General features: G+C 34.2%; 1 protein-coding gene across 3 annotated transcripts; it reads left to right on the top strand.

Moving 5' to 3' along the window:
- The first annotated feature begins 197 nt into the window (after positions 1-197).
- XNP (ATRX chromatin remodeler XNP) lies at positions 198-17943 on the top strand. Of its 3 annotated transcripts, none has more exons than XM_088192733.1 (24): positions 198-473; positions 3542-3579; positions 3755-3816; positions 3887-4062; positions 6650-6699; positions 6771-6971; positions 7045-7267; positions 7335-7478; positions 7551-7667; positions 8400-8566; positions 8636-8937; positions 8999-9296; positions 9365-9491; positions 9559-9633; positions 9706-9826; positions 9906-10086; positions 14066-14178; positions 14257-14537; positions 14610-14822; positions 14884-15010; positions 15083-15237; positions 15784-15880; positions 15952-16040; positions 16114-17943. In XM_088192733.1, the coding sequence occupies exons 1-24, from the start codon at positions 306-308 to the stop codon at positions 16327-16329; spliced, it is 3741 nt and encodes a 1246-aa protein (XP_088048859.1). In that variant the 5' UTR covers positions 198-305; the 3' UTR covers positions 16330-17943. The 3 variants fall into 3 exon arrangements, with proteins under 3 accessions (XP_088048859.1, XP_088048860.1, XP_088048858.1); XM_088192734.1 differs by lacking the exon at positions 198-473 and adding an exon at positions 689-741; XM_088192732.1 differs by lacking the exon at positions 198-473 and adding an exon at positions 689-3042.
- Positions 17944-20439: the final 2496 nt, after the last annotated feature.

Genomic DNA, 20439 nt, shown 5'->3' with positions numbered 1-20439 from the left:
AATTGTTTGGACCGGATGCGGCCCATGCTTTTTTATTGTTTGTTATTAAAGTTCATACTTTTATATTATATTTATCTCCGAATTTCCCCATTGATAATTTGGATACATCCGCTTTAGACTCACATTTTTTTGTCACCTTTTATTCGCGCATGCGCGTGAGATTCTTTGCGTGTTAAAAATAGTCGCGGTATATCACCGCCGAATTGCCAGGGTGCGCCGATTTTTACGGCTGACGAAAAAAAACTTTTTCGCCGCGCTCGTGAAAAAAAAATAATAATAAAATATTTGATCTATATGTTTGATAAATGTTCCATCGATGTGCGATCTGCAGATTTGACGAGAAAACGGTAGCGGCGCGTCGATTGCGAAAAAAATTGGATCGATCGCGCAGATTCGCAGCGGCGGCGCTTGCGGGCGACAGTCGTCTCGGGAGAGCCGGTGCGGGCGATCGCGCGAGATCGTTCGACTCGCAGGTAAACTTCGGTCGATCGATCGACGGCGTCGCGTTTGTTTATTTTTTTTCGCTCGAACGGCAACACCGCCGAGCGGCAAACGAATTTGGACGCGGGGAGGCCGCCTTCGCGCGCAGGGGTAAGCGACCTTTTTCGCGTCGGGTCTCCCGGCTCCGGGCGTCTTCGGCGGTCGGCTCGCGGCGAGAAGGTTCGCGATCTCTCGGCGGCGGGCGTTTAGACGTGCGCGAGCTAGCGGACGCTCGACGTTGCGGCGGCGGCGGCTCGAAAGGTGGGTGAGATGGCGGAGGCCGCGGAGATCTCGCGGCAGCTGACCGCGGCCGTCGCGCGGCTGCGGTCGATCGGAGTCGCGATGAGGGTCCGCGCGCGGAAGCTGGCGGAGGAGCTCCCGACGGCGACGGAGCCGGCCGGGGCCGAAGCGCTTGCCCGGCGCGTCCTGGAGGCGAGCGCCCTCGCCGAGAGGCTCGCCAAGCGTGCAAAGCGGTCGGCCGAGGAGGCGCTCGCCGGCGTCGTCCTCGCTCCCGCCCCCGCCCCTGCCCCCGCCCCCGATGCCGTCCCCGATCCCGACCCCGACCTGCTGACTGTCTTTCAACCGTTCGTCGCTCGTGAATGCCGCGTTGCGGTCGAGAGATCGACGGACCCGCGCTTCTCGGGGCCGGCGCGCCCTCTCATCAGGTGCGTCAGTCCGTCCAGGCTGCTGCGGCCGAGCGCTCTCGCGATGCCCGACGCCAACGTCAACGCCAACGCCGAAGTCGTTACGCTCTCCTCCGACTCCGAGCCAGAAGTCCGGGAGAAGAGAGACCGCAGAAAGGGAAAGAGCGAGCTCTGGAACTCCTTCACGATTAAACGTGAAACGAAGCGGCGTGACGCCTGCGAGAAAGTGAACGAGAAGCGAACGCGGAAACGAAAGATCGGCAATAAGCAGCAGTCTGACGATGAACGCGGAAGCCGAAAGACCACTAAACGCCAATTAATATGTATAAAATCGGATACAGACGTATCTGTAAAGTCAGACGATGAAACCAGTCAAACCGCTACTTCCAAATTGAACGCCACGCAAAAGAACAGCATAGAAGGAAGTATTATTATAAATATAGAAGACGAAGACAGCCGCTCTTCTAGCGCTTCTTCCAAATTGATCACTACTGAAAAGAACGGAAAGGAAAAACTCGAATCGGGCGATGAAACCGATCGAATTTTGAAAACAGATGTGAACGAAAACCGAGACGATGTCAAAGAAGAAATAATGAAAAATCGAGCATTTGTATCTAAAAAATCAGACGATGAAACTCGTTTTGTGTCGAACGAAGACGAAGAAAGCGTCGCTATAAATAATCACGATGAAACAAGTCGCGCTTCGAATGGGGATGGAACCGCTACTAAAAAGAACGGAAAGAAAAAGTCCAAAGTAGTCGATAAAACTGGCCAAATTTCGAAAAAAGGTGAGAACAAAAACGGGGACCATAAGGAGAACGAATCAGAAAAATCAGAGGATAATATGAGTCGCTCTTCGAGCAAAGATAGAGTTGTCACTAAAAGAAAAACTAGGGAAAAGAACAAATCCGTAACCATAAAATCAGACGATGAAGCTAAAAATAACAAGAAAAAAAAATCCAAATCTGTATGTATTCAGTCGGAAAAGGAAACAAGTTCGAACGAAAACGAAAGTAATGGTAAAAAGAACAAAAAAGAAAAACGCAACTTAGATGACGATAGTAACAAAGGTAAAAACGACGAAACGAGCGAAACTTCTTCAAAATCGGTTGCTTCTAAAAGTAACAGAAAAGGAAAACCCAAATCTGTTCATATTCAATCAGATGATGAAACAGATTCTGTGACAAACGAAGACGAAAATAATGTTAAAAATAGCGGAAAAGAACAACACAACTTAGACGACGAAACGAGCGAATCTGCTTCTTCAAAATCGATCGCTGCTAAAAAGAATGGAAAAGAAAAAAATATATCTATATCAGAATATAAAACAGATTCAATATTGAACAGAGACGAGAGTATTGTTGAAATTGAAGGGGATAAACTAACTTCAAACAAAACTAGTCTTAATTCTCACAAAAAGAAAATACATAATTGCAAATCCGACTCTTCGAAAGAAGGCACCGAAGACACGACGCATCACTCTATGAAAGATAAAGAGACCTGTAAAGAAAAACTCATTTTGAGTAGCGAGTCCGAGGGACCGTCCCCATGTAAAGTTGCCTCTCGCAATCGGAAAACTATAAAACGCGACTCCAACGTAAAAAATAAATTTACACCCGAAGAAATAAAATCGTTCGTTCTCGAGCCTGAAGCGAGACGACTGGTAAATCTGCACATGGAACGAAATTCTGCAGTCGTTCCGATTGTTCCGTATCCCCGAGACGAGGTCGCGTTCGAGAAGTATCTCACCGAGAACCGAGTATGCTTGTATCAGATTCCCTTAGATTCGGAAACGAACGAGGCGATAAAGCGAAACTTTTTGAAATCTTCCGATTCCGACGTTTCGGAACGAGAGACCTCCGACGTAGATGAGAGTCGTTTGCTAAACATAGGAAATAAGGCGGCTTCCAAACGTAAGGTCAGTAAAAGCTAACGTTTAGAGCGGTGTTGCGTAGGCAGGCATATCGTATCCGAGACCCCGAGAAGTTTTAAACGTCGACTCTGCGCCGTATCGTCGGTTCCTCTTTTGCTACGTTGTGTTACGTGCGTTGTGATGTTGTGATATATGTTTATAAACGTTACGTGCGTTACTTATGATTAATTTTTCTTGTAAATTGTCTTAAACTGTCGACTTAGATCGTTTATTATTTTTTTACTTTTTTCTTCTCTATTTTATCTCTTTAGTTGTTTACTTTTCTTCCTTTTTTCTATTTGCTTAGAATTTTCACGTCGGTCAGTCGAAACAGTCGTATTAATAAAATAAACTATTATAAAACGAGGCGTGAATTTATTTTCCCTTCGTTTCTCTTTTCTCGAACGTGTGCGATATGCCTGCAACGAGCGAACCGAGTCTCGTTTCGTGTTACGTTTACGTTAAGGTTACGATTCATATTTATTGTTTCGTTTTTTGTTTGTAGACGCAGAAAACTGCAAAACGACGTACGAAATTGAATAGGTAAATAAAATTAATTAGCTAGTACGTAAAACTCAAACGCGATAAGCAACGATTCGTTGCGAAATCTGTTCTCCAGTGCAGGTTTAACGCATACCGTTCTTGTTAGATTTATTTTAAAATTAACAATAAACGTCAAGTTAAATTGGTACGATCTAAACAAATCTTTTTTACCCAGTTCTGAGAGAAGCGATGACGATCTCGCCGTGAAGGAAGACGACACCGGCTCTGATTCTAACAGTAATTATATGCCAACTCGTGTTACGAGTATCGTTCGAGTTTCACAGTTAAAATTCGAATTGAATTTTAGAACCGGATGATGACATAGCAAACGACATGCCGAGAATAAAGTCGAGTAAACCTACCAACTTGTTCGCGTCAGATTTGTTGGAAGACTCATCCAGCGATCTGGACGACAGCAATTCAAAAATGAACGGTCGAGCCAAAAACGGAGAGGACAGCGGCGATTCCAAAAATAATAAAAAGGTACACAAAAAACCGCTTAATTACTAATCCCCGTTATTGAAATTTAAATAATATACACTATTAAATAAATGAGAAGCTGGCCGAAGCGAAGCGAAGTTGCCCCAAGTAACCCACTACACTCTGGTCCTCGCTTAACTTCGCGAGAGTGTAGAGCAGGCATAAGATTATACTAAACATGTTATCACTTATTTACCCTTTGACCGCGAATGGCAACTATAGATGCCATCAAAAAAATCACCAGTATGCATTATGTACCTCAAGTTATCACAAACCTTTGAGCCTTGGAATATGGTTATTTTATATAGTTCAAGGCTGAAAATTATTTATGCCTGAAATATTTTTTAAGTTGTTCAAAAAAACACTTATTTTTTTATGTAAATTATAAATTTAGAACAGAAAAATTTACTCGAAAAATGTTTTTTTTATAGGGTAAATAATTGTTTAATAAAACGAATTATTTGTACATTACTGTTGGACAGGTTTTTCGCACCTGTTTTTTATTTTTAATACTTATAAAATATTCTCTATGAGCTGTATTAGCTCATTATTAGAGAAGTTTCAATACCAGATATGTACGACCTAGCTCGATTTTAATTAATCACCGCGATATTCATCCGTGAGATTAGAAAATCTAGGTTAACCTAATCTGTGATGATCGATCGGAATTATAATTATATAATAATCACTAATTCCGATCTCCTAGACACGATAGAAATTTTAAAACACTAAGGTTCGTATGGGATTCAAACCCAGGTCTTTTAGGTCAATAGTCAGACTTATACCAATCGTCTATTGTGCTGGTAATAATAATAAAATTGTACATAATTCCATCTTTGTCGGATTGTTTTCTATTCTGAGAAATAAAACAAAATACGCATAAGAATAAAAAAAATTACTAAATAAATTACTAAAAGCAAAGAAAAAAAACGTAATAGTTCATATTAAAAATACGCACATAAGCGATCTCACAGGGTTTTCGAAAATCACCCGTCTTTTTGCGGTTCAAGTTTATTCTACAAGAGAATAAAAATAGTTTAAATGAAAATTTATCGGAAGATATTTTAACTGATATTACGAATTTTTTTCGTTTTTATAAATTAATTATTAATACAGTAAAACCTTGATATAACGTACTTTGGATATAACAGACAAAATATCCGGTCAAATGTGAAAATTGTTATAAACATCCTGTTAATGTTATACATGTTTAAATCCATGTGTCACCACTTGTAAACAATGCTCTGCGCGTGATAATCACGTCGTACTTCTTGCACTCAAGTTTGAGTCATAATGTCATCCAGCTCTACTTACAAATAAAATGTATTTTTGTAAAAAATATTTGCTTATTTATTTTAATTTGATAGAAAAAAATTTTCTGTGAAATAAAATTTTCATACCTACCTCATCATTGTTCAAAAAATCACATAATCTTTTCAATCTATTTATGGAGACTTCACTAACATTGTATTGTGCCATTTATTTTTTTAATAAAAAAAAACATGTTCAGAAAACCTAGTTTTATATTACAGGCTTTCGGTTTTAATGGACACCCCCTCATCCACATTAGTCCGTTATATCGAGGTTATACTGTACTTATATTCTTGAAACAATTTATGTAGTATGCTTATTATAAAAGAAGGAATAAAATGTTCTAAATATGGTAGACAATAATTTTTTAATACAAATACAAACATTTTAAAATTAATCACTCGTAGCTAAACTAACCGGAAAAAACGTTATTTTTTCCGGCACCGAACCAATATATTTTTTTTAATTGATCTGGAACGAAAACTGAAATGAAAAATTTTTAGCTCATTTTTTCGAAATCTAGCAATAAATGCTAACATTTATAATTATTATTAATGATGAAAAAACATTAATGTGTTTTTTAATCACCCTACTTTTCTTATTAAATGTGCGTGATATTTAAAAAAATCAAGTTACACAAAGTAAAAATGCAATCCAATAATATCTGGTGTTTGATTGCATGCTCTCTCTTTTTCGCTTTTTCAAATATATATAAAAGAGCGAGTGAGATATACAGCACATGCATGTCATCAATTATTATTAATGTGTCTATTTTATTTTTAGCGACTGTTGAAAAGTTTGGTAATATTATTTTACGTTATGATTATGCGTTGAACAATATTTTTGCAATCTAACTTAAAAATAAATAAACCTATATCTAAATATCAATATAGAACATAATAAAGTGAAAAAATGTTAAAAAAGGTTAAATTTAGACAAAATGTTCCCCTCAACAAATCCCCATTAAAAATGTATCCGATTTTTTTTCAATGTTGGTGTCTGATCTGGCAATTCTAATTATATATTAGAAGCAAAAGCCGACATTTGGATTCCGACAACCAAAGGTTAATATCTACCTCATAAATTTCAAATAATAATATTGACTATTAATTGAGACAAAAAATGTTAGCTTATGACTATATCATGGCAGATGCCTAACTACGTATAACCGCTAGTGAAATTAAACCCTCTCAATAATCACATATTTAGCTTGTATAAACTGCAATAATAAAAAATAAATAAACACAAATGTAATAAATATTTTTTTATTTATTTTTAGAATCGCAATAAAGATGAATCTGAAAAAGATAGCAATAAAAAATCTTCTAAGTAAGTTTCTTATATTAACAATATTACACATAATTTTGTGAAAATTTTATTGTTTAAATATACTTTTTCAGAAGTAAAAATACCATCGATTCAACAGGAGAAGAAGACAATGACGAAGACAATAATAGCAGTCATTCCAAAGCTAAAGATGATTCGTTGGGCGGCACCGATAGCAACGATTCTGAGGTATTTAAACCTTCCAAAAGAAAAAGGAAAAAAAATAAATCGTCAGGAGAATCCAGCGGTGAGCAGTCCTCTTCGGATAAGAAAGGGTATTATTAATTTTTCATTTGATCGAGTACATTATGCTTAAGCATTAATAATTAAATATTTTTTTCTATAAAGTGGTAAAAAACGAAAGCGCATCAAACAACTGTCGGGCGATGATAGTGACAGAAGTGGCGAGGGTGAAGGCGGTTCTTCTAGTGAAAGCGAAGGCGGAACTAAAAAGCACGGCAGGAAGAACATCAGGAGGGTGAAGAAGTCCAAAAATTTGGACGAAGCCACTCGAACGGCGGCTCGTATAGAGAGAGAGCGCATTCAGCGAATTACTGATAGACAAAAATTGGTTCGTTATATTTGCTATTGTGTATATTGAAACATTTTAGTAATTCATGTTTCATTTTTAATTACAGTACAATGAGAGTATGTTTGACGAGTCTGGACGTCCAGACGAAGTTAAGAAATTGGAGAAGGTTGATTTGGATTTTGATCCAGACACTAAAAAGCCAATTATAAGTGTGGATAGGGGAATAGTTGAAAAGTTAAAACCACATCAGGTGAGTTGTTTTTATGTAAAAATATATTTATAATAATTGTTTTTTTTTTAAACGTTTGATTTGTGATTATAGGCAAATGGTATCAAGTTCATGTGGGATGCGTGTTTCGAAAGCGTTAAACAAATAGAGAATGGCAAAGGGTCTGGTTGTATTTTGGCGCACTGCATGGGATTGGGAAAGACATTACAGGTAATTTTGGAATTATATATCTATAGCTTTATTAGTCTGACAGATAATTTATAAAGAATAGGGACAGTAGATTGGGGTAAAATAATTTACTTTTTACACTTACCACATCCTATTTATTTGTGACATATAAACATTTAAAATAATAAATCAGTTTTAAAATAATTCACCCAAAGCTGGAGATGTATCGAAAAAATCAGTAACAAGTTTAGACATTTCAAAAATTCATGCCTCTTTATATTGCTGGCACCTGCTGTAAATTTTAACTTGAATAAGAGTATGTATTTAAGTACAAAGAAAATTTTTTAGATTATTAAAATGACCTATGCATATTTGCCACTGTCCTATAGTGTTAAGTTTTTATTTGTGTACAGTAGTTATAAAATACAGTTTGCAAAAGGTCAAAATACTACATTTGGATGATGAGTATTTTTATGCTATTCACTCAAACTCAGTGTAAATACATCCATTGACTGACTCAGTGTTTCTATTTCCCTTTTATCCCACTCTACTTCATAACAAGAAATAGTTGCTTCGAAAGTACATGATGATAAAACAGGCCGATATGATCGACTATTTGTTATAATACAGTTGAGTGAATCATTCCTGTATAACAATAACACAGTTGTATTTGATTATTTCCATTCTGCGATAAATCTGACCAATTTTTAACTGATTAGTGATTTTTTAGGGTCACTAATTCAACCATAAGAATATCTGTTTATATTGTTAAAGGTTGTTGCGTTGGTTCATACGTTACTCACTCATCAAAAGCTGACCAACGTAGAGCGCGTTCTAGTAGTCTGCCCTCTCAGCACTGTGCTGAATTGGGTGAACGAGTTTCGAATGTGGCTTAAACACGCAAAGTGCAAAGACGATATCGAAATATATGAAATTTCCAAGTAAGTAAATTTATAGCCATTTAATAACAATGATAATTTTATTTTATTATTGACCATTTTCGTCGATAGATACAAACAAAATTATGAACGGTCAAACCAATTGAAAGAGTGGATAGAGTGTGGAGGCGTCTGCGTTCTCGGATATGATATGTTCCGAAATCTGTCAGCGGACAACAATAAAAAATTCAGGAAGGCCCAGCTGGGCGTGTTTCAAAGGGCGCTCGTCGATCCGGGACCAGATCTGGTCGTTTGCGATGAAGGTCATCTCTTGAAGAACGAAAAGACTAGCTTGTCCCAATCGATGAACCGGGTCAAGTCTCTCCGACGGATTGTTTTAACGGGCACTCCGCTTCAAAACAATCTCAAAGAATGTAAATATTTTCGTAAAATTTAATTAATATCGAATTTACTGATCGAATGATTTCATTACAGATTATTGCATGGTGCAGTTTGTAAAACCAAACTTGTTAGGAAAGTATAACGAATATCTGAATCGTTTCGTCAATCCCATAACAAACGGACAATACACTGATTCGACTGAGCATGACATACGTGTCATGAAGCGTAGATCACACGTTTTGCATAAAATGCTCGACGGAGCTGTTCAGAGACGAGATTATGCAGTTTTAGCACCATTTTTGCCACCAAAACATGAATATGTTTTATTTATCACTCTCACTGATATTCAAATTAAGCTGTATTCTCATTATATGGAAAATTATTCAAGAAGGTTTTTATATTTTTAATAATCATTAAATACTATGTTAACGTTTTTAATTGAGTATGTACTTATTTTAGACCTCAACCGGATCGCAAAAACACTGGATTCCTTTTTGCCGATTTCCAATCACTACAGAGGGTATGGACTCATCCTTTGGTATTGAAAGCGAATTCGGAGCGATACGAAATCATGCAACAGAAAAAGGTTTTTAAATTTTATTCTTATTTAAAGCGTATTTGTATATCTAATAATTATTATATTGAATCTATAGAGAGAAAAGGAAGAAGAAGATTCTGAAGGATCTCTGGTCGATTTCATCGATGATGATGAAACAACTACGCCTGATGTATGTATTTATATTTATATGTTAATTTGATACTTGCAAAGTATGTATATTCACATTTTAAAATGCTTTTAGGAAACTTCATCTGACAATGACAGCTTAGATAGTGATGACAGCAATCAGCAAAGCAAGAAGAAAAAGACTAAAAAACCCAAGAAATCCAGCAAGCGAGTGACGAGAGCTGCGAGAGCTGCTGGTAATTAACAATCAATGATCAATCATCGATGAGTCAGTTTATGTGTTTTATACTAAGTTTTTATATGCACGTGTTTCAGATAGTGATGAACCTATAGAAATAAAATGCGAAGACCCACCACCGGACGTTAAAATAGACAATCCCACTGAGTGGTGGATGTCTCTTTGCTCCGAGGAAGAGCTGGACGACGTCAAACATTCCAATAAGTTGATCCTCCTTTTGGAGATCCTCAAGATGTGCGAAGCCATAGGCGATAAACTGTAAGAATGATTCAATGCATTTCTCCTTAACCTTATTTTGTCCACACGTATTGTTTTTTTTACGCATAAAATTAAATGGTCAGAATAAAAATCAAATCTCGGTCAGAATTTTATTAGCACCATGGTCAGAATAAAAATTAAAAATGGTCAGAATTAAAATAATATATGGTCAGAAATAAAAATAACTCGGGCATAATAATGTAATGTGCTGCCAGTAACATATTTTACGCAGAAAACTTGAAGTTAACCTATTTTATTATCTCATTCCAATTGTGGTACTCATATAGGCGTCTTTGCCTTTTGAACAATTGTTCAATGAGATTAAGTAGTATTATAAAAAGAAAAACCGTTACTAATAATTATAATATAATTTTTATTAATTAATCAATATACATTTTTAAAAATTAATCAAGATGCAGTTTTTTAATCAGTAATAAGCGCTTTAGTTGCCAGTGAGATGAATCGTGTCCGGGATGAAAGAAAGCCAAAATTCGTGTATATCACCGATAGTTCAGTCAAAGAGCGTGGAAGGTCGTAGCGAAGGTCTAATAGTTAGTGTTGTTGAGATGTTGATTCAGAGACGTCAGTGACAGGTGCAGGTGTTGCAGCCAAACAGTTGTACCAATCTTATACGATAACTCTTCTGACCATGTGTCAACATAAACCTTACCATATGATATAAATTCTGACCTTTTAATATAAATTCTGACCACAACCATAATAAAAATTCTGACCAGAAATATACGAGTCTTTTTTTTTTACTGGCAGCTCATATATCTATGTCTGGACATTTTTTCTAAAGTTATTTAAAATTATGTCTTCAAAATAAATAAGAAAACTAATGAACAAATAGAATATATTTTAAATATTTCATTTATTGTTTAAATATCTATATAATTTAGTAAAAGAAGAAATCAATGAAACAATTCTTATAAATAATATTTTTTTATAATCAAATAAGATTAATATTAGTATATTTCTTGAATTATTGTCAATTAAATTCCAATCACTTATAAAATTAAATTTCAATAAAAAAAATCTTATTTAATAAATTAGAAATAAATAAATATATTTTATATTTTTAACCCATACGTCACGGTGCCTCGAAATGAAAAATGACATCCGATGGGGTCGCTCAACTCCCCCAAACATTTCAAGTCAAAATATTGATGAATTCTTCATCAAATTTATTTAAAAATGGATAATTCTAAGTATAAAATTTGTTATTCATGATAAGCTTCATCATCTGGTCTATATTTAGGATTTTTTAATTAATCATTACGACGCAAAAAGTGACGACGTAAACGCCGAGATTTCGCTGCAGACTAGCTTTGCAGGTATACGAGTGACTGCCGCGCGCTCGGTAGATAAAACTACGGAGTAACCCAAAAAAATAAACAAGTATTTCATTTATTTATTATTTCAATTTTTTAAATAAAAAATTGTTGCAACATTTATGTTGTTAATATACAAAAAAGTCAATATATAAATACTATTTTGAAATTAAAATAAAAATTTGAAAAAATAAAACACATTTATTTTATAAACACAAAAAAATTCAAGTGTAACACTAAAAAATATGTTTATTTTATACATATATATTAACATTTTATATTAATTTCAAATTTGTAAAAACTTTTTTGAAGCACACCTTTCTTTCGGATTGTGATATTTTGTGCAAATGATTATCTACAAAAGTGAGAAATTACTTTTTTGCTAATACGAGTTTACTGATATATAATTCAATTGCAATAAAATATTCACTCACCATTGTAATTTTCTCCACCGTAATGGGAAATCTTCCAGGCAAACTGAATTCTTATCCATAAGTTTTTATGTGTATCGTGCTAATAATTTAAAAATAATAACTCGAAAAAATTCCCATTTTCTAAAAAAATGTGTCATTTCTGAGATTCGGTACTTCCAGTGAGCCAGTAATATCTGACGGGAGATAATATTTACTCAAAAAAAATATGTTATGATTTCCTTATAACAGGATAGAAAAAAATACAATTTAATCTTACTAATCTGACAATCTTTAAATTCTCAGTAATCCAATATTATCTAATGGTTAATGGTAAGATAACTTTTTAGTGTCTTGTACTTTTTTATATATGTACATCGTCTTTTTTATTTTCTGTAATTTTACTTCATTTCTAAATAAACCCTTTTACATTGGCATGCGCGTCCTTGCCAACAGTTACAGGGCGAAATATTTCCCTGATTGCGGCTATAAATATTGAAGGAATTGGCTAGCGAATCATTCAAATCGATTAAATTTGGTGGATGTTATGCATGTATATGTAAACGAGTATGTAGCCACGGTTACTTCGGCAAATTGTAATAAATATTATATGAATACATATAAGAAATAACCTGCAGCTGCTCGGAAAAATAAACTATAAATTGTGATTATGTACACGTGAGTACAATAAAATGCATTTATTAAAAAATATCTTCTCTGGTCAAATGATCATCAAATCTAAGCACCGAAAATCTATCTCTAGACATGGCCGCTGAATAAAAATATTGTTTGAACAGTTCGTTTGTTGTCCATAATTCTTTGAACTGTATTTTACCCCCATTCAATCCTCCAGAAGATAATAGGATGCCAATAAACGCTTCAACTTCGATACGATTTACGGGAGAAATGTCTTTTTTGAAATGTATTATCAATATCTATATCGCTATCGTATTCGCTACCACTCTCGTCAGAATCTTGCAAAATTCTTAGCAACTTTTTGTCAGTTACAAGCCGATCAGCCATTTTACAATTTCAAAAGTAACGTGAGAAATAAAATAACAATAACGATCGAATTTGGCGGTTCAATTCGTACTGTATGTTTTTTTGGGTAACGGTGTAGTTTGCGATAAAACGTTGAAAGAACCGCGTGGAGGGGGCGCCGCACGAAATTCTTAGAAGGCGAATTTCTCTAAAAACTGACTCAGGTATACAAATCACACGGCGACAGTAGCGATTAGAGTTGATTTTATTTTTTTCTCGCGATTGGAGATAATAAAGTACAATGATTATTTTTAATATTTATTCTTTAAACTATTTTTGACAAATACAAAAAGTTTGCGACAAATAGGATTTATATTAAATAAGTTATTTGAGAAAAACCAAAAAGTTGGGGGAGTCAATAGACCCCACAGGCACGGATGGGTTAAATGTTCTAACCAAATTTTATGCGGAACCATTTTTTTATTGCTTGTTCAGAGAAATGCATTAAAACATTAAAAATTCATAAAAACATGTGACACGCTACATTTATATCATACTGAAGTTAAATTTTACTTTAGTTTATATTCGACACGGATACACTACAGATCTTTCTCTGAGCACTAATAATCAATAGTTATTTTAAATATCGTTCAATATTATACTAATGCTCAAAACCAGCATTCTTTTTCTTTTCTTTTTTATCGAGTTTCAAGATATTTAATTTTTTGTAAATATTTTTAAAATACAATAAAAATAAAACGAAAGTAGAATAAAACAAATTTCATGATTTTAATTTTGATCTTATGCGACCTACAAATTGAAAACAACTGACAAAATAATTTTAACATTTGTACCAATATTATTCAGAACATTTGATAAATTTTTTGTTTTTAATTCAAAAGTTATCATATTTTTGTTGTATCTGTGTTGCTCAAAATTCTTGCGAAACTGCCCGCTTTCGCACATCACAAGGCGAAAAAACAATCCGTTGGTAAAGTGTTAATGTAATGCTGTTTATATTATAAATATATAATTGAACTTTTAAAGTTATTTCTGCCAAATTAAAATTTATTTCATATATACACCTAGAAAAATATAATAAAGAAGAAATAGTTTTTTTCTTGTTATTATATTATATTTAATGATCATTAAATATATTCATTCAAAATGTTTGCACTTGGGGCAAAACTTATTAAAATAACTTTGGACTATAAAGAGTTAAGATTCGATTTTCATAAACTTGTTACTTTTTAGATTGGTGTTCTCACAATCGTTATATTCGTTGGATTTGATTGAGCAATTCTTGTGGAAAATAGATGAAGCTACCCAAAAGGGAGAATCAAACGAAAGATTAGCCGGTCATCTCGGTAAATATATATTTGGCAATGACTGCATTAAAATCGTTTTTACACTAGTCAAAACGAAAACCATAAATATTTTTTTAGGGTCTTGGTCTCCAGGAATAGATTATTTTAGATTGGACGGTTCTTCGTCTTGCGAGAACAGAGCAATCTGGTGTAAAAATTTCAATAAAGAAGACAATCCGAGAGCGAGATTGTTCTTGATATCGACCCGCGCCGGGGGTCTCGGCATCAATTTGGTAGCCGCTAATCGTGTTGTGATATTCGACATGTCGTGGAATCCGTCTCACGACGTCCAGAGCATTTTTAGAGTTTACCGCTTCGGTCAAAAGAAACCGTGCTACGTTTACAGATTCCTTGCATTGGTAAAATTTTGATTTGTATTAGAGTATATGTTTATTTTTATTTGCTATTAACGTTTTATTATCAACAAATAGGGAACAATGGAAGAAAAGATTTACGAAAGACAGGTTACGAAACAGGCTATATCGAAGCGCGTAATCGACGAGCAGCAAATCGATCGTCATTACGCCGAAAGTGATTTGGCCGAGTTGTATACTTTTTGTCCAGTGCCCGAAGGGGCACGCGAAGTGCCCAAATTGCCGAAGGATCGTCTGTTTGCTGACTTGTTCAAAGCCTACGATGCTACGGTACTTATATTAGTTTTGCACTAGTTATTCTGACTGAGTGTTTAATAATATTTATTTTTAGATATATAAATACCACGAACACGACTCTTTACTAGAAAACAAGGAAGAAGAAACACTGACTGAAGAGGAACGTAAAGCTGCTTGGGAGGATTATGAAAACGAAAAGACTCGTCCTCCTGTATCTTTCGGTAAATGCCTATATCTTTTGACCGTATTCCATATGAATGACATAAAACTCAATTTTTTCTCGATATTTTTAGGTAATCAATTCCTCGCCGGATACCAACAACAACAACAACATCACATGGCGTTGAGCGCTTTACTTCAACAAGACTATCCGGGGTTGAGTGAACAGCAAGTCACTGGAATGGTGCCTGCTCTACTGCAGCAGTTGTACCAAAACGGAGATCCTATGGTATGTGTATATTGTTAAATGTATACATCTTATAATTGAATATTATTATGAACATAGAATTAATTTTGCCATGTTTTTTCTCACAAAGCTAACGCAACAAATGTATCCAGGATTTGATTTCAGCGTAAGTCGGTCACAAATCATTAGCATAAAAAAGTGATCGATTATGAAAGATTCTATAGCGTCTTTGCATAAGTTCTGTCTGCACAAAAATATTAATCTTACTATTTTTTTTAAATTATGGAATCTGTTATCAAATTATATGCTTATTTTGTAACTATTGTTCATCATTTTCACTATTATAGAGCCTCCATTATGATCGGTCGCAAACTTAATTTAGTCATCCCAAGATTAGATTAGATTATGTTAAATGGCATCAGTTATGATTTTTTTTTCTTTCTCCGTGATTCATAATTTATAGTATTATATTCAACAATTACATTTAATCCTAAATTATCGTTATTGTGTTGCATAAGTAAAACGTAGACAGAATTTATGCAACGACCTTTTAAACGAATATTAATTGCAATATTTTATTTACTTCAGCTGATGCAAAAGATGAACAGTATGATGGCAGCTCAAAATTCTACGATGAGTGGCTTCAAGTATCCTCAAGTCAACTCAAATCTGATAATGAACGATGGTATTAATTATTTTTTTTGAACACTTTCATAAATGTATGCAGTTAGTAAACTATTATTATTTAAAATTTAGCATCCGGAACTAGCGGCGGCACTAATTTCACGTCCTCTTGGCAGCAACAACAACAAATACAACTGCAACGTTTACAACAACAACAAGCGGTACTATATTAATATTTAAATTTTAACGTATTAAGTGAACGTGCAAATAAATTGGGTAATTTTTCGTTTTAAGATGCAAGCAAACTTAAAGTATTACGCCGGCGGACTCGGTAGTCGAGACACTATGGACATGGCCGCCCTGCAGCAGCGTCAGCGTGCTATGATGATGACGACTGCCCCGTCTCTCTTACCCACTCGAGGCAGGCCTCCCAAAAATCCAAGGGTGCCCATAATGCCCGCCCCAATTCCCACTGACACTGGTGAAATATTCGAAATAGACTCCGAGTGAATCGAATCGACAACGTAGTAAACGTGAATAAAATATTATTTATACTCTGATTGGTATTATCGTAGATATTACACACAACATATTTAATGTTTAAATTTTAAATAAGCATTCTTTTTATTTTAAAATCCAACTCGAACTCGCCAAAGTAGCACGTAAAATCTGCATAATTCGTAAACCCAATATATAAAAAGGATATCGGTGAAGTACATAAGGTAGCGGCATAATTGTCTAACTGTGAAGAGACTGTTATTAATAAATTATAAACATTGCGTTTAGAAAACTTGATCATCAAAACGACGCGAAAACAATGTAAATGTCTGTAATTCGGGAGCTTTTAAATAACGTATTATTAATAACTTATAATCCCCTTTGAAGTTTATTCAATTATTTTTCTATGAAGTAGTGTTAGGGTATTTTAAATGAGACGTGCGATATGTGAAATGTCGCCTATGAGATAGCAGCGTGTATTTCGTATTATTTTTTGTGTTATTTATTGGTTTTATTTCAAAATCTGTGATTTCATTAAGTGTAGTTTTTTGTTATGTTAAATTTTGTATTACTTTTTTAAAGTTATATCTGTAATAATTCATTGACCTTCTGCTGACCAATTTAAAATTAAAATGATATTTTTTCCCATCGGTGACGTGAGGGGTGCTGCATAGTTATATTATTGAAAACGTAGAACTATTGCCTTGTTTGTACGGGCAATCATTACTGTTTTATTAGTAAATAGATTTTTACAAATAAACGTATTGTAGCACTCTTGCGATTCATCGATAATTTTTTGTCCATAAATTAATTCCATCATAAGGGGTTAATAATATTAATTTCCTTTATTATTATTTTATGTGCACCTCCTGGGAGTTTTTCAGTATTAGAGACTTTGGGTCTTAATAAAATGTTAATCTTGAAGTGTTAGTATCTCTCATCAGATTCGCAAAGTTCCTGTATTTTATGTGACTCGTTCGCGCCTAGTGTTAAGGAATTTATATTTTTATTCAGTTTATGCAATAGTTTTTTTAATTTAATTTAGCATTGCGCTAATGACCGGAGAGCGTCTCGAACGGAGGTCGTTCGTGCTTATGTTATTTATTCGCTGTGATCGTTTAGTTGTATTTGCCAATGGATATGTTCTCTTTCCTCCGAGCGTCGTCTTTGGTCGAAGCGCTTAAGTTTAATTAGAAGAATAGGCGTTCAAAACTGACTATTTTGCGTCGTTCGATTTGAACGCTCCCATGTATTAATTATCTGGAGCGGTATATGATATTGCACCAATCTGAACATACTTAGTGTGTTGAACTTATATGTGTATAAATATTATAACCAAACATGATTTTTTTCGCATCCGTATCCCTTAGGCGTAACATATCAATAGATTAAAGCGCAAAAGGTCGCGCTTTTGGTGCAATACTAAAGCGTTTCACATAGACGTTTCCTCCCATATCTGACTCGGCTACATCGCAATATGTAATCAAGGATGGTTTCGTGCAGTGCGTAAATGATCGAGATCGGATGTGGAAACCTTTCGATCATCACAGACGGAGGACGCGTCGTTAAGGCCATAGTTTAAATAGATGTAATTATATTATTTACAATAAAACGATGTATACATTCCGTAGTGCGTTTTTATTTAAATTTAAATCAACAACCCTCTTGTCTGGCCGCTTATGGCGATTATCTTTTAAATTTGAATTTTTGTATAATACTGGCAATGGTGGTTTTCGTTAGTCATTTTTTTTGTTTCTGCAAAACGGTCAGATATTTTAAAAATATGTTCCTTTGCTATTTGATCCATGCTAGTGCGACAATAATCAAAATTGTTGAGCCTTATTTGTCGTTTCCATTGTCCTCAAAATTCCTTTTCGATTAGTGTCAATGAAATATTTTCTGAAGGACCTTTTGGTGCGAGAAATAAAAATAACATTGGTCAATAAATTATTTTTATTTTACTTTATAATGATTTATTTATAGTATAACGGAAAAAATTGTAACAAGATTTGGAAGAATAAATAATTCAGGTAAAAAAGGAGTATGAAGCAATCAATAATCTCACTCTCAGTGTCAAAAACCAAGTTCCAACGACACAATTTTTTTGAGGCTGATATAAGATCTTCACATCTGTTATATTATAATCTTGATTTATTTAGAGATATTTGAAATTGTTTTTTAAATTCTGCAGAGCGTTTAGTTAGAGGAGCAAAATTAATAGAATAAGTTTAATAAACTCTTCTGCTATTCAGATTTTCTCATTTATAATAATTTTTATCAGCCATTTTAAATCCAGAAGCAGATTTTACATTTCTAGAAATATATTTTCGTTCTGGCATCTTCCTTGAATATTCCCGTTTCATCCGCATTAAACACCTAATCAGCTATATACCCACTCTTTAATAATTTTCTCAGAAATATTACTCTGCAGTTTCTACATCGACTGATGTATGCTCTCCCTGAAACTTTTTATTGTGTAAATGAAATGTTTTTCTAAATTTGTCAAACAACTAGCGACAAATTTATCTTCATTTTCATTGACTCCAATTTTTTTAAATGAGCAAATATTTTTAAGGCTTTTTTATGAGTTGATACTTCAACGATAAGCTTTTTCCATTGCAATCCATTTAAAGAAGCAATTTTCCGTTCCAGCTACTATTCACGTGTACAACTCGTTTCATGGATTCAGAGGATTCGATGATAGTTCATTTGCAAGTGCCAATGTTGTAAGATTGGCTAGGTGTATAAGAAAACATGAAAATTACATTTTATATTGTAATAATTATCACATGTCTTTGCCCCTAGTAGTACATATTGCCAAAAATGTCATTTTTGGCAATATGTACTACTAGGGGCAAAAATGAGGATTTTTAAAATTATTTTTCAAGTAATATACATATATAGTCTAAGGAACATATTTATATTTTTAATTTTTTGAATCATACAATAAAGGATTAATATCTTTAGCCATGTCTACAATTTTGGACTTGACAGTGTTATCGGACATAAAAATTGCTTTCAGTTGCCAAACAGCCTGTTTTCCCAGAATCTTTTTACATGCTGTAACATGCAAGTCTTAATTAATTATTCTCCAATTGTATATGGCTTTTTATTTTTCGCGATCTGAAGTGCAATCAGATAATAAGCCTTCAATACTTGTTTTTGCATATTTTTACTCGTGCTTTGAAAATACTACTGTATTTTTTAGCTAATTTCGGGTGTTTTGATTGCAACTGTCTTTCAAGTTTCTAAGGTTTCGTGATTTTATTGGCCGTGGATCCAAATCTCTATTAGGTTCTTGAATAAATCTAAATTTCAAGTAACTCAAATCATATTTTCTTGTTACTTTGTGTTTTTTCTTCTCACCGCCTCCAGTTCGAATGTTCTTCCTAATTGTGCCTAATGAGAACTGTGGAGACATGTATTGAGCATGTTAAGCATTATACATGGAGATGACTCCATTGCTTCTCGCTTTCGTGAATTTAATGCAATATAAAGGCGAATATTTTTATTTTAAATCGAGAATTACTTAGAATATCAATTTCGATTTATTATATTATGAATAAAAAAATACAAATTATATTCATTTTTTTCTGGTTTACGACAGCCAATCTAAAATACTCTCTTTTCTTCTAAGTAAATAATTTTCCTTTTAAATTTGTTTTTATGGCTGAGTGTTGATAATATTTATATAGAAAGTTGATATATACCGAACAGCAGTTAGAAACATACAGACAAGAATACAGAATGCAGGTGGTGTCAGAGCAAGCGAGACCATACTGTACCAAACCATTCTTAGTGAGCGAGTGTGACGTAGTTCGTGCTCTAGAGAAGTGGAAGCGTAATGTCGGCGATCAATCGTAGATTATCTCGAGGATAGTGCACTGGGAGCGTGTTCTCCGGGAGTCCACTGTATTATACAATTTAATTACAATGTGGCGAGGGTAGTCTTAAAATCACTAGATAAAAGGAGAATAAATAAAAATAGTATAAATCAATACAAAGTTTTTTATATTCATTACCCTAGAAAAATATAATTAATTCATATTACATAATTTAAATCTTATCCTAAATATTTATTAATCGATTGAAAAAATATATAAGTAATTTACATTTAATAAT

Source organism: Plectrocnemia conspersa, unplaced genomic scaffold (assembly GCF_051122295.1).
Source record: "Plectrocnemia conspersa isolate PC_06_02 unplaced genomic scaffold, ASM5112229v1 ptg000009l, whole genome shotgun sequence".
Taxonomy (NCBI): Eukaryota; Metazoa; Arthropoda; class Insecta; order Trichoptera; family Polycentropodidae; genus Plectrocnemia; species Plectrocnemia conspersa.
Note: the sequence above shows the minus strand (reverse complement) of the source record. Positions and strands in the feature narration are given on the sequence as shown.

Excerpts from the sequence above, each read along its gene's own strand:
- XNP (XM_088192732.1), top strand. The coding sequence starts at position 751 with ATGGCGGAGGCCGCGGAGATCTCGCGGCAGCTGACCGCGGCCGTCGCG. Across the intron at positions 3,817-3,886 it reads CACCGGCTCTGATTCTAACA|AACCGGATGATGACATAGCA; the intron begins GTAATTATATGC and ends ATTGAATTTTAG. Across the intron at positions 16,041-16,113 it reads GTTTACAACAACAACAAGCG|ATGCAAGCAAACTTAAAGTA; the intron begins GTACTATATTAA and ends TTTCGTTTTAAG.